Here is a 13,923-nt window from a genome sequence, read left to right as displayed (position 1 = left end):
TCTGAAAAAGTACTGTTAATCTCTGAACCATCTGTCTCTACAATACCCCCTCCCCAGTCCAGTTTCATCCCATCCAGAATGCCCTTTTTTGAGACTGATTCATTTAGCTCAGGTTGCCTCCAACTCTGTGTGTAGCCAAGGATGACCTTCAGTTTCTGATCATCTTGACTCTCCCCCCCCACCCCCTCCCGAGTGCTGAGATCACAGGCAGAGGCCACCAAGGCTAGTCACCCTACTGTTTCCTGTCCTCGTCTTTTCCAGTGAATCACTCAAATTCATTTGTAAAACTGGGTAGTATCCGAATGAATGAATCGTGATCACAGTCAATCCAAGTCCAGCAAGAACAGGTCCGAGGGCTCTGAAGCCCCCGCCTGGGCTGAGGGGGCGGGGCAGAGCCTCCAGACAGATTTGTGAGTGGATTAGCAGAATTGCTCCTCCTTAAACTCTTTCATTTGCAAAGCAAATGAGGTATTCCGTCCTTCAGAAGCCGAGCCTTCCCTTCGTGTGGGAAAGTGATTGTGAAGAGGGCTACTTCAAAAACAACCTGTTTCCTCTCAGCGTTTATCTTGGGCTTCCTGCGACCCAACCTTCAAGTTGCTTTTATCAGTGTTATCAGAACATCACGTCGTCTTACCCAAACACGGTTATGGCTCTCGCTGAAGCATAGGACAGATCAGACGCTCTCCCACACCTGCTCCCCTCCCCCAGCCGCTTAGGAGGGCTGGGGAAATTTGAGTTTAGTCAAAGGCTGCATTTCTCCGATTGTAGCTAAGAACTCAACTGGGACTTTACAACTGAATAAAATTTTCTCAGAGTCCGATATCAATCTTAACAAAGAGGATATTGCCTAACCCAACCTAAAAGCTGGTACCAGAGATGATGCAGAAATCCTATACTAGCCTCAACTTCTAATCTCCAGCAAGGCTTGCCCCTCACTGGCTGGACCACCTCCTTTTTGCTGTTAGTTCTTTAAGTTGGCATACAAAATGGTCTCACTGTGACATCCTGATACACATATACTGTTGTGTTTTATAAAAAGACAGAGCTAAGGGTATGTTTGATAGAGCGCGGTATGGTGAGGTGGAACCTCTGTGGGGCCCGTGCTGAGGTATGGTGAGGGGTACCTCTGTGGGCCCGTGCTGAGGCACCCCTTCCCCTGAGGTAGCAGCCGTAAGATGGGTTTAGTATAGAATAGAGTTTATTTAGGGCATGGGAAAGGGTGTTGGGAAGGGTGGAGAGAGAGAGAGACAGAGGGGCAGGGAGGGAGGGAGAGGGAGAGAGAAGGAGAGAAGGCCAGGAACATATGAAGAGGGGGAAGGGGAGAGAGGGAGAAAGGAGTCAGAGAGAAGGGAGTCAGGGAGAGTAAGAGAGGAGGGGACAAACAGCCCCTTTTATAGTAAGTCAGGCATACCTGGCTATCACCAGGTAACTGGGGTGAAGCCTAGAAGAATTGCTAACATATACCATTATAATAATGTGTTTAATTAGCTGCCCTTACCCACTCTCTTTGTTCGGCCCACCCCATCCTTGATGATCTCTCCCCCCTCCTCTTCTTCCTCCTCCTCCTCTTCCTCTTTTCCTTCTTCCTCTCTCTCTCTCTCTCTCTCTCTCTCTCTCTCTCTCTCTCTCTCTCAATTTATTTTTCTTTTTATATGCATTGGTGTTTCACCTGCATGTATCTGTGTGAAGGTGTCAGATACCCTAGAGCTGGAGTTACAGACAGTTGTGAAGTGCCATGTTGGGCGCTGGGTACTGAACCTGGGTCCTCTGGAAGACCAGCCCTGCTCTTAACCATTGAGCCATCTCTCCAGCCCCTCTCCTGCCTCTCTTAATTCTCTTCCACTTTACCCAGGTACACATGCTCTAAATATACAGATTGAAATCCAGATTCTGCATAAAATGGAAAACTTTGTCTTTCTCAATCTGGCTTTATTTAGCATAATCTCCAGCCACATCTACTTTCTGTAAACATGATTTCATTCTTCACGCCTAAGCACAATTCCATTGTGTATATGAACAACATATTCTCTGTCTAGTTATCTGTTGATCCCTTGGTTCCATATCTTCATGACTGTGCAGTGCCACAATGACTGTGAACATACAAGCATCTCTGTGGGGTTCTCAGTCCATCAGTTTACAGCTGAGTCATATGTTTAAATTTTCAGGAACCTCCACAGTGGCTGCCCCAGCTTGCTTTGCCACTAGCAATGTTTAAGTGCCCTGGTGCCCTCTTAAGTGGATCTTGGAGTTGGGGAGATGGCTCAGTGTGGCAAAGACACTGACTGAGGAAGCATCAGGACCTGAGTTCACATCTCCAGCACGCATTTAAAGGCTGAACATGGCCATTGCTGCCTGTGACCCCAGCACTGCCGGGGGGGACAGTCAAGTTTCAGTGAAAGATCCTGTCTTCAAGGCATAAGGCAGAATGGTAGCGCAGGACACCCAATGTCATCCTCTGGACTATGTACTTTGGGTCCACACGGGCAAGGGCACACATTTGCACACACACCACACACATGCACATACAAAAATCATAAAAATTAAACCTGTCTCTCCTGTGCTGCAGCAGGACTCTACTGACCACCTTCCCCACTGTGGCATGTAGTGTGTGCCCTTGAGAACATGACATGCCAGTCGTGGGCTGGAGAGACAATGGGCAGAAGTGCCAGCTTCCACTCTAAACCAAGAGAGCAAGTGTGTCTTTTGCACACAGTGCCAAATGGGTGCTCGCATGCACCGGACCCACAGCATAAAAGCATGCTTTTTGTTTGCTTTAACACTGGCCGATAAAGCACAAGAAGGTTTAACCTCAGGCTTTTCCACCGACACCCTAGTTCCCAAAATAATGACCCCGAGACTTAGTGTTTATGAATACATACCTAGGCCACGAGCTTTGGCTCATCCTTGACTACCTGATACCTTAATTGATCATTATTCTATGAGTGCCACATGGCTGCTTACCTCACCTCAGCTTCATACATGTTGTCTCAGAGTTCGGGGTGAGTCTCTTCCCGAGTCTGACTATCCCAGAGTTCCTCTCTCCCTACTGGAACTTCCACTCCCTATTAGCGGAGGCAGGAAATAGGCTGTTAGCTTTCTACTGATAGGTGACACTTCCACACAGTACATAAAAGATTCTCTCCAAGAAGGAACAGGTTCCTTCTGCAGGTTGCACTGGGAAGAAACTGGCAGGAAGAGCTAATTAGAAGGGGAGCGGTGCTGGGGAGATGGCTCAGTGGGTAAAAGGCACAGGCTGCACAACCTCATGACCTGAGTTCCATCCCTGATACCCATATAAAGGAGGAAGGGGAGAACTAACTGCACTTCAGCACTCACAGCACGCCACACGGGTGCACATATTATGTGTACATGTGCACAGCACAAGTACACACACACTAACATTTATAAAAAAGAATGTCAAGTCCTTAGAGGAGCTTGATATTATGGGATGCCATCTGAGAACATGGTTGGGAAGTAAAGAAAAACCACTGTCATAGGCAGTAGTGCAAAGAGATCATAACAAGAAGTAAATACACACTCAGGCATACATGCATGCGCACACACTAACATTTATAAAAAAGAAGGTAAGATAGTGATTGAGAAAGACCCAGGAGATTGTCTGAGCTTCACATGGTAGTCTAAAGGCACATGTACATACACGGTTGTCTATACACACAAAAGCAGTCTGGAAAGCTAAGGTGAGAATGGCATAGCCTCAGGGTGGGAGACCAAAAAGGCTAGGGGTATACCTCATAGTAAAGTGCTTCGCTGCTGTGCACAAGGCCATGGGTTCAAACCCTAGTACAGCAAGAGGGGGAAATCTATTTTAAACTTGCTTTGGGTCTTTTAAGACAGGGTTTCTCTGTATAGCCTTGGCTGTTCTGCAACTGACTCTGTAGACCATGGTGGCCTCAAACTTAGAGATCCACCTGCCTTTGCCTCCTGCATGCTGAGATTAAGGTGTGTGCCACCGTGGCCAGCTAAATTCAAGAGAGGCCAGTTTAGGAGATGTAAGCAGCCAGGCAGTGGTGGCGCACACCTTTAATCTCAGCACTTGGGAGGCAGAGGCAGGCAGATTTCTGAGTTCGAGGCCAGCCTGGTTTACAGAGTGAGTTCCAGGACAGCCAAGGCTACACAGAGAAACCCAGTCTCAAGAAAAGACCCTATCTCAAAGGAGATGTCAGCAATGACAGCTACTTAAGGGGCTCCAGTGCCTGAGAGTGGAACTCTACCTTGCCTTGAATATGTTAACCCTGCAAATGAACTCAACATTGGCCCCAAGACTAGAGAAAGCCTGTGCCTTGCTCTGGGTGGAGGTTGACAGAGTTGAGATGCTAGCCTGGGTGCTAAGGGGCCATGCTGTGCCTAATCCATGAGGAAGCTGGGTTCTCCAGCTTGCCTTGAGCTGCCGCGTCCTTAGAGGATCTTGATATTATGGGATGCCATCTGAGAGCACAGGGGTAGGAAGTGAAGAAAAACCACTATCAATAGGCAATAGTGCAAAGAGACCATAACAAGAAGCAAATGCACACTCAGGAATACATGCTCACTCCATAGCACCTGTGGTGACTAGAGGCCAGTTTGTGAGAGTCAGTTCTGTCTTTCCACCGTGTAGGTCCTGGGGACCAAACCCAGGTCTTCAAGCTTGGCAGTGAGCGCTTTTAACTGCTGAGTCATTTTGCTGGAGTATCCCTGTGGCATTTTAATCAGAGGCCAACATTTTTTAATGGCGCCCCAAGAATGCAAGACACAGCTGTATATGGTTTTGTTAGGTGTTTATCCCTGAGGTACTACCCATCGCCAGATGCCAATTAGCGATAACCCATCCACACTGGCTGAGGGCAAAGGCAAAGACGATGTGCTTCATGGGAGAGAGGGCCAACAGTTCCACCTTCACCGTTGGTGACAAGCACACTCCGCTGAGCACTGTTGGTGGCTGGTGGCCTCGGTAACTGTCCCAATCACAAGCCTCATGACTTTCACTTAATCCTCAAGTTTCTCCACGCATGTTTTATGACTGTCCTTACCTGTGTTCTCGTCTTCTCTTGGGTCAAATCAGAGGCTGATGATTGGATGTTTAAATCCAGAGTCCAGGGCTCCCTGTCTAGATGCAAACAAAGGTGTCAGTGTGTCCTGACCATCCAAGCTGAGGTGTGACTGACTGATCTAGAGCCTGCCTGTGTCCTGTGATCTATTTTAGGTCTTTCTTTTTGACAGCCGTTCCTTCATCATCTCGGCCCCACATACCAAGTGCAAACCCACAGTTCATATCCTGTGGCAGGCACGGCTCACATTAGGCAGGACATGCAAATGAGTTTCAATCAAAAGAGAGGGGAAATTAAATTTTTCACTGCATAGCTTCCCCGATTGGCCTTAGAAGCCGCTATTGCCCTTGGCATGCTGGTATTTCATGTGGGCAGGGTGAAACTGATTGTGGTCAGGGTGAGATTTTAAGCTTTTGATTTTTTTCCCCTTATTTTGAAGGGGTTAAAAAGTTGGTATGTATTTTTGGTGTGATGTCAGTATTGGTGTTAATTTTTGTCACATGCATGTGATTGAGGGTCAAAAGAGTGCCAAGTCACTGTTACTAGATCCCTCTAGTAGAAGATACTGCAGAGCATCTTCTGACTGGCAAGTTTGATGGCATGGAGTTTGGTTGGTTTTTCTCCTCTCACTTCCTTCCCTTTTAATAACAGCATTAATTAAGATTGAGATTTGTTCATATTGCTTTTGTGTATATGAGAGCATTGACTGCATTGCATGCATGTCTGTGTTCTGCACAGAAAAGGGTGTCAGATGCCCAAGAACTGGAGTTACAGATGGTTGTGAGTCACCACGTGGGTGCTGGGACTTGAACCCGGGTCTTCTGGAAGAACAGTCAGTGCTTATAACCACTGAGTTGTCTCTCCAGCCCCGTATGTATGTATGTATGTATTTGTGTATGTATGTATGTATGTATGTATGTATGTATGTATGTATGTATTGAAAAATGAAGATTTCTTTCTTTACTTTTGGGGGGAGGTGGAGAACACAGAATTGAGGCAAAAATCTCCATTTATTCAGGTTGCTCATTACTGACATTCTTTTTTTTTTTTTAATATTTATTTAGTTTTTCAAGACAGGGTTTCTCTGTGTAACCCTGGCTGTCCTGGTACTCACTCTGTAGACCAGGCTAGCTTCGAACCTAGAGATCCACCTGCCTCTGCTTCCCAAATACTAGGATTAAAGGCACGTGCCACCACCACATGGCTATTTTTTTCTTGTAAATTATGTGTAGATGTCTGTGTCTGCCCATGGATACATGCATATGAGTTCAGTGCCCGCAGAAGCCAGAGATGTCAGATCTGCTAGTGTTACAGACAATTGTGAGCCAGTATGTGGCTGCCTGGAAACGAGCCAGGCCCTTCGCTGTCCTGGAGCTCAGTATATAGACCAAGCTGGCCCCAGACTCACAGAGGTATACCTGCCTGTGTTCCTCTTACTCCTGCTCTTTAAACAGTCCCCCTGCCCTGTCTTACTTGCTGTCTTAGTTACTGCTCTTAATGTGATAAGACTCCATGACCCAAGCAGCTTATAAAAGAAAGTGTTTAACTTGGGGCTTTAGGTTTCTAGGGGTTAGAGTCCACGATGGCAGAACAGAGGCACAGTCAACTGAGTGCTTGTGTCTTGGTCTGAAAGCTGGAGGCAGAGAGAGCACATTGGGAATAGCCTGGGCTTTTGGAAACCTCACAGCCTGCCTCAGTGACACACCTCCTTTGAGAGGCCACACCTCCTAATCCTTCCCAAACAGTTCTACCAATTGGGGACTCAGTGTTCAAACCTATGAGCCTATGGGGGCCATTTTGTAGCTAAGGTTTGTAGTTCTACTTACTATGTTAGCAGCTTTAAACACTTAACTCTCTTGATTTTCTTTAATATGTTTATGATGACCGTGTGTACACATGACACATGTGGAAGTAGAGCACATCTTCGTCGAGCTGGTTTTCTCCCTCCACTTTTCCTGGGGATTGTAGGTAAGTGCTACCAATTCCTGTCCTTTAAAGAAATTATTTTTAAACTTCTGGTTCTTCTTTCACCAGCCACAGGGTCTGTTGCCTCAGTAACCCCTCCCCATGGAAGGTGGGGTGTGGTACCATGCCTCTGTTCTCTGTTTTATTTACTTAGTGTGTGTGTGTGCATACCCCCTCATTTGTGTGTGTATGAGAGAGAGAGACAAAGACAGAGACAGAGAAACAAAAAGATGTATGTGTGATAGGGAGTTTGGGAGGAGGTATCAGAGGACAATTCTCTTCTACCTCTAGATTCATCTCCCTGGCCTTTCAACTCCTATTTTGTTTTTATGTGTGTGGGTGTCTTGCCGGCATCCATGTGGTCTCTGTGTACCTCCACAGGAGGCCAGATGAGAGCATTAGCTCCCCCTGGAACTTCAATTATTGTTTTAAGCTGCCATGTGGGTGCTGGGAATTGAACCTGGGTCCTCTGGAAGAGCAAGTACTCCTAACTGCTGAGCTGTCTTCCCAGCCCGCTTCTATCCCTAATGATCTTATGCATTGGGTTCTCGAGGAGAGTGGGAACTCCTTGAAAGGAAACCAGCTCTCTCTTATACCCACATCACTGTAGCCATGGCAGATTAAAATACTTTTGCTAACAATATAAGCTATGCCATTATTGCCAAATGAAGTGTCATTAGTTATCATTTCTGTTACATTATACAAATATTTTATTTTATGAGTTATAAATATATATATAAATATTAAAAAAATAAAACCATTAAAAACTCATAAGTTAAGGCACAGAGGTTCAATACTGCCAGTTTTTCTTTCGCATGATGCTTCTTAGGCTTTCCAGGAAGTCTTTCAGTGTTGTGAGCGTGGACTCATTCACGGTGCAGCTTTTCTATAAAAGAAACATTTCATTATGTGAATATATATTTGGGTCTCACTCTCAGGCCTTGATCAAGCCGACTATGGTAGCCTCCAAAACACGTTCAAACCAGGGCTTCCAGACTGTCTAGGCCCTGAGTTTGGCTGTCATGAGACCAGCAAATTCTGACCTGCTTTTTTAGCATGTGCTAGGATCACTACTGGTCTGCCATCAGGATGCCACAGTCTCTGGAGGGGCTGTCATATGGACAGAGGCGACCAGAGAGAGTAACAGAATGTGTAGGCTCAGACCTGGCTTTGTTGCCACTGGGCCTGTGAAGCAAGATGATAGTCTTACTGCCCTTCTGCCCAGGAAGCAGACGCCTTTCAGAGTGGGGGCATTATACATAACAAGCAACCTAGGAAGCGCCCTTCATGCTCATGCTGTGGTTTGGGTCTCAGCTCCTCCAGCCATTCATTGAATAGATTAGACCAGTCACCTTACTTACAAAAACATTAGGCTTCAGTCCCTTCCCCTTGGGGACAACTGTGGGGTGGTATGTAGTGCTGGCATCAATGATTATCCAAGTCTGGGTAAGCCACTGCCTTTACTATCCTGGCTAAATTAGGATGGCCCTCCATTAGGCCATCTTGTTCTCTCCTTATCTGCATGCAGCCCCTCCACCCAGGGGCCAGTGTGAACTAATATGACTTGGTGTACAGCATGAGCTCCACCCTGTAGGTAACTAGGCGTTTCCCTCCCCTATATCCCTAGAACAGCATCCAAAGGCTCCTGTGAACCCAGCTGCTAAACCTACTCTCTTGACTCTGGTCCAGCCACACTGGAGTGCATACCATCCCGTCTGGGCTTTTGTCTGGTAGTCAGTCATCTGGCCTGCCTCCTTACTTCATCCAGATATCTGCTCTGCCATCTACTCTTTCATGCCCGTGCCTTTCCTCACAGCACGAGCACGACTGGGCATTGTATTGCTGTTCATCTCTTCTAACTGCTCCCCTAGAACATTCCATGAGAGCAGGAGCTCTTGTCTACTGGTCTTCACTGTTGCTCTCCCTGTGCCAAGTCACTTGCAAGCCCTGGCCCTGCCCCGCTTACCGGCGGATTCAGGCTGCTGATGGCTCTAAAGAGTTTCTTCAGTTCAGTGACAACACTATAGTTGTTCTTCAAGCACGGAAATATCTCAGGTTGGGGATAAAATTTGCCAAGCACCTTGTGAGCCCTGCAGATGAGCTCGTTGTCCGTGGTGTTCTGCAAAGAGAAATGATACAGAAGGTCTGTCGGCTGCTTGGTTTCGAACTTGCCTGAGAGGTTTTTCTGCCCTGAATGTGGACCTGTTCAACTTTGAATCTGTATGAAAGTATTTCTGAAAATCCTCTCAGGTTTCATTCCATGGAGATTTAATTGAAAATCTTGAAGTCAGTAAGGTCACACCTCTAAGTAAATGGCAGAGTGGGGGACACTTCCCCCACTCCGGGTAGATGGTAGAGTGGGGAGCCCCTGTCTGCATCCCCAGTCTTCATCTTTCTACCCGGTGGGCTTTTCTTTTAGCTCAAGGTGCTCACATGAGCTCTTAGGCTGATATGGCATTTGTTCCTGCATGGTCCTGGAGCCTCTCCATGTTTGCTGATGGCTGACTACCTGCTGAAGGCATGTGGCTCTACCCAAGGGAGAGAGGAGTGTCTGAAGACACTCATAGTCCAATGAAGGATTAAGGCATGTCCCCAAGAAAGCCAGAGATAGAAGCCCAGTGTGGGCAAAGTGCCAGGAGCCTGGTCTAGGTGGTCAGAAAAGGCTTCTGGGAGAAGGCACCATTGACTTGGGCCTAAGCCTTTGCCTGTCATTGGTAGAGACAAGAGGCTCTTCCTGTGGACTCAGATCTCAGAAGACAGAATGCCCCAGCAGAGAACCTGGGAGAGAGCTCATCTCTGTCTCTCCGAGCCTCATGTTTCCTCTGGCCTCCCCCCTGGAACACACCAACAGATCATGGAGAGTGTCTGAGTGTGAGCCAGTCTCTGTATCCCACGGAGAAGCTGCCTCTAGCCCATGCATGACCTTGGCTACTCAGCTGCCTGCAGACCGGGAGCTTCTTAGCAACTCTGATGGCTCACCCTGGGCCCACTGAGCCAGGATGTGTGGTGGTGAAACCTGGGGGAGCTGTCAAGGCCCAAGCAGCTTCTAAACTGTTTCACTTTTCACAATTGCCTTTTTCCTTTTTTTCTTTTTGGTTTCTGACTATTAAGGTTTATTTAACAAAAATGAATTCACTTATCCCATCAGCCAGAGATAAATAACTCTTACACTGCTAATGTTTGGGTAAATATCAGAACTAGGGGTGAGCTCAGTGGTAGAGCACTTGCTTAGCACGTGTGAGAGACTGGGTTCAATACAGCAAAACAAACAAACGTAAAAACCAAACCAACCAAAACAAAACAACCCTCTCCACCATCTCGTCTCCACCAGCCTCGTTGGGGCTCATGAAAATTTAGTCCTTCTAAATCGCTAATTGGACCCCAGTCTAATCAGCCAGTGCTCCAGGTGAGCCACTCTGTTAAAAATAACCAGGTGGGGCTGGAGGAGATGGTTCAGTGGCCAGAGTGCTTGCCTTGCAACTGTGAAGACCTGAGTTCAATTCTTAGAACCTGCTTGTTTGTTTTTTTTTAAACAGCTGGATGTGATTGTGTACCTTAGAGATCCCAGTACCAGAGAGGCAGAGAGACAGGAGGCTCACTGGGCACATACATGTGCACTCATGTATTCATGTATATGTATGCATGTGAACAAGCACAGATGCATGAACATACACAGAGAGAGGGGGGGGGAGAGAGCATCTCAAGAGCTTCAGTCTTAAACACTCTTTTTAAAATTGGAAATAACCCAGCAGCTGATGGGACACCCAGAACAGCCACCTTGGTGCTTGCCACTTGCTTTTCCTGGGGTGACCATCAGCACCCTGGCCGGCCGGCGTTGCCTGAACCCTGGCCAGCATTGCCTGTGATGCCCAGGATTTACCTCAGCATACTTTTTCTAACACCAACTTTGTTACCCAACCTGGAGATGCCTCGAGTTTTGATCCACAAAGAGTTAAAGTAAAGGTACTAGATTTCGGAAAGGTAGTCTTTTGGGAACCCCAAAGAAGTAGTCCCCCTCATATCACTATTGAGGGGTGTGAAGAATAATAAGTCATGCTGTGAAGGTGAGCAAAGTGTTTGGGAGACAGGCAGAATGGGAGGAGCGAAAAACCAATGACCCAGGAGGCACCGAAGCAGCTGGGGGAAGGACCACGAAACAGGCGGGTGTGAAGGAAGCCAGGGAAGGCTCGTTTTCAAGCACATGTAAGTGTTGGGGCAGAGTGAGTAAGAGGGAAGCTAGCCTGAGAGCCAAGGGGTGGGGTGGGTGAATGTGGTCTTCCAGACCCAGACTCGGAGCCATGTAGGCTTGACTGGCTGAGGGCCCTTCCTTAGACTCATCGCCCCTCTGCAGCCAGGCTGTGCCCTTGGTCCGAGTCCTAGAGCCATCCACAAACACTTTCAGTTAAACTCTCACAACTGCCCTCCAACCAGCCCTCATATGATCTTCGGAATCATCCTTTGTATCTCCTAATGTGGACACCAAGCCTCCAAGGTTTGTGAAGACCTACCAAAGGCCATTCGGTTAGTGAATGGCAGAATTGCAGGCAAAACCAAAGGCGCTCATGCCCCAGGCTCCACAATTCCTCTAGGCCCAGTCCCCAAGAGCTGGTCCTTGCCCTGGCTTTTGCTAGGGCAGGACAGTAGACTTAGCTTCTGGTAGCAAACATCTGAGTTAGAAGAACTCAGAATCGGTAAATACTTAAGGTTATATATATAGAAAACAGTGAAAAAAAATATATATATACATATATATATTGATACATAGAAAGATATAGACATATGTAGACATATATTTGCACATGAATGTACGCATATATACATACATGTACATTTGTCCTTCAGAAACTCATCCTGCATCAGACTCCTGGAGTAATCTTGAATAAAATGAAATCATCTAGATAAATCCCGGAGGACAGATCTCTGGTGAAGCAGGATGAACCCCATCCATGGCTTGGGTGCGGGGCTGTGACCTCAGCCACCCCACAGGGCTTCGTTCCTGACCTCACCCTCGTCCGGAGCATGTGGAAAGCAGACAGTCTGGAGACCACTGGTAAGTCAAGGCTTTGGGGCCTTTCATTCTCAGTTGTGTGTTTCCATGAAAACAGGAACTAAGTGTACAGAGCTATTGATACAGCGTAGCCAGTCATGTGTTTGTCAGAGAAAATGCACTATCAGCTGTCACATCTGTTCCCTCCCACTACAGATGGAGGGGCGGGGGCGAGGCAGAGCAGGAGGCAGAAAGGAAAGAGAGATGCTCAAAAAGAAGCAGGGATGGCCAGACTCCCGCTAGAGGACACTTCTAAACTAGGCTGAACGGGACTGGGGTGGGACAGAGGGCGCTGAGAAGCAGTGCAGCGGGCTACCATCCCAGCTGGCTGTTAGGTGACCAGAAAGAAGAGACCTGTAGGGACCATAGGAAGTCTCTTAGTCAAAGCAAAAAGCCTTCTCAACCTGTAATCTTCATATCTGTTTTTCAGAGAGTTTTTGGTTTTTCAGAAATGCATGACCTGGGGTGGGGGGGAGAATTTTCTCACTCAACAGCACAAATTGTGTGTCTCCTATGATCTAGATACCGTGTCAAGGCCAGGTAGGACTCTAGATATCTATCTGTACCCTATCTGAGTTACAACAAATAAATCCTGGCTTTCTCTGGCAGGTCTTCTAAGTCTAGTGAAATCTGAAACTGTAAAACACACTGGAGAGTAACTCAGCCTCCACAAAGTACAAAAACACCTCCTTTGGGCCTCTTAGTTTTCTATCACAGACATTTCTCATTCAGACACTTGTGTGTGACCTTGCCTTCCCACCTCCGGAATATGTCAAAGCAGACCCTACAGGTCCACTTACCTTCCTTGCTGTAAAGACGTCTGGTACAAGCATCTCGGTGCATGGCGTCTTGATACAGACAGGGGTAAGAGCAAAAGGTAAACGTTAGTCCAAGCAGGACAGAGAAAGCATTGCTACACCTCTTATCCCCCACCCCGGGAAGACTCCCTCTGCCTCTGAGGTGGCAATAGCAGGTGTCTGGAAGCCTAGCTTTGTCCCTAGTCCTGTCATCCACCTGTCTAGTAACTCGGCTCTCTGAGCCTAGAACCGCTTGCAGTGTCACCTGAGTCGATGGGGAGATGGTGTCAGATAGGGTAACTCACCCCTTTTTTTGTGACCTGGTTCAAACTATTGATGATCTCTTCCAAACGGCTGCCTTTGTGTCTGTGGATAGGGTTCCCGGTACAGGCGAGAAGGCAGAGCAGGATGACGGCAAGCTGGGGGCTGAGACCCATCAATAGCTCTGTACCGTCGGTGATGTGAGACAATTACGTTTATCAAGAGATGCTAACAATGCAATGCCGGCAGAGATATCTCTATATATAGAGTTAAAGTTGCTGAAACCAAGGGAAAATGAGTTTACATTGGAAATTTTTATTACACCAGATTGTCAGTTACTTCGGGCCAATCAGCACCTCTCTTCCAGGAGAAAAAAGAGAAACAGGTAAATTTTCCTGTGAAATCAGACCAATTGGAAAATGAAACCCTTTTTTTAAAAAAAAAAAATCTACAAAGTTTCAGCATAGGAAATTACACCATAATCGGCCTTGCAGATTAATCTTATCAGCATAGGGTTGCCACTGGCTCTGCTTCTACAGAGAAGGAAGAGGTCACAGGTGTCCGAGGGTGCTGGTGTCGTCCTGGGGAAAGACAGAGTAATATCAAGAAAGTCTGCCTTGCACAGCATCTGGGCCTAGCTGCTTCCTGCTATGGGGGCACCTTGGAAACTCTGATATCTTGGGAAAGCTGACTCTGGGTTCTTTCCTCATAGGAGGATGATGGAGGCAGACCTCCTAGCATCCTAGCCTAGCTGTTCTTACAAGTTTGAAGTCTTTGGAGACAGAGGGATGACATCGAGTGGGGCAGG

General features: G+C 47.2%; 1 protein-coding gene across 1 annotated transcript; it reads right to left on the bottom strand.

Annotated features, from left to right (window-relative positions):
• Window positions 1–7,800: 7,800 nt before the first annotated feature.
• Window positions 7,801–13,291, bottom strand: Il4 (interleukin 4). The gene is made up of 4 exons (XM_028775898.1): window positions 13,160–13,291; window positions 12,858–12,905; window positions 8,977–9,129; window positions 7,801–7,896 (listed from the first exon to the last, which is right to left on the bottom strand). Exons 1-4 carry the CDS (start codon window positions 13,289–13,291, stop codon window positions 7,801–7,803), a joined length of 429 nt encoding a protein of 142 aa, XP_028631731.1.
• Between the last annotated feature and the right edge of the window lie 632 nt (window positions 13,292–13,923).

Source organism: Grammomys surdaster, unplaced genomic scaffold (assembly GCF_004785775.1).
Source record: "Grammomys surdaster isolate TR1022 unplaced genomic scaffold, NIH_TR_1.0 262, whole genome shotgun sequence".
Classification (NCBI taxonomy): Eukaryota; Metazoa; Chordata; class Mammalia; order Rodentia; family Muridae; genus Grammomys; species Grammomys surdaster.
This window is presented reverse-complemented; position numbering and strand designations above follow the sequence as displayed.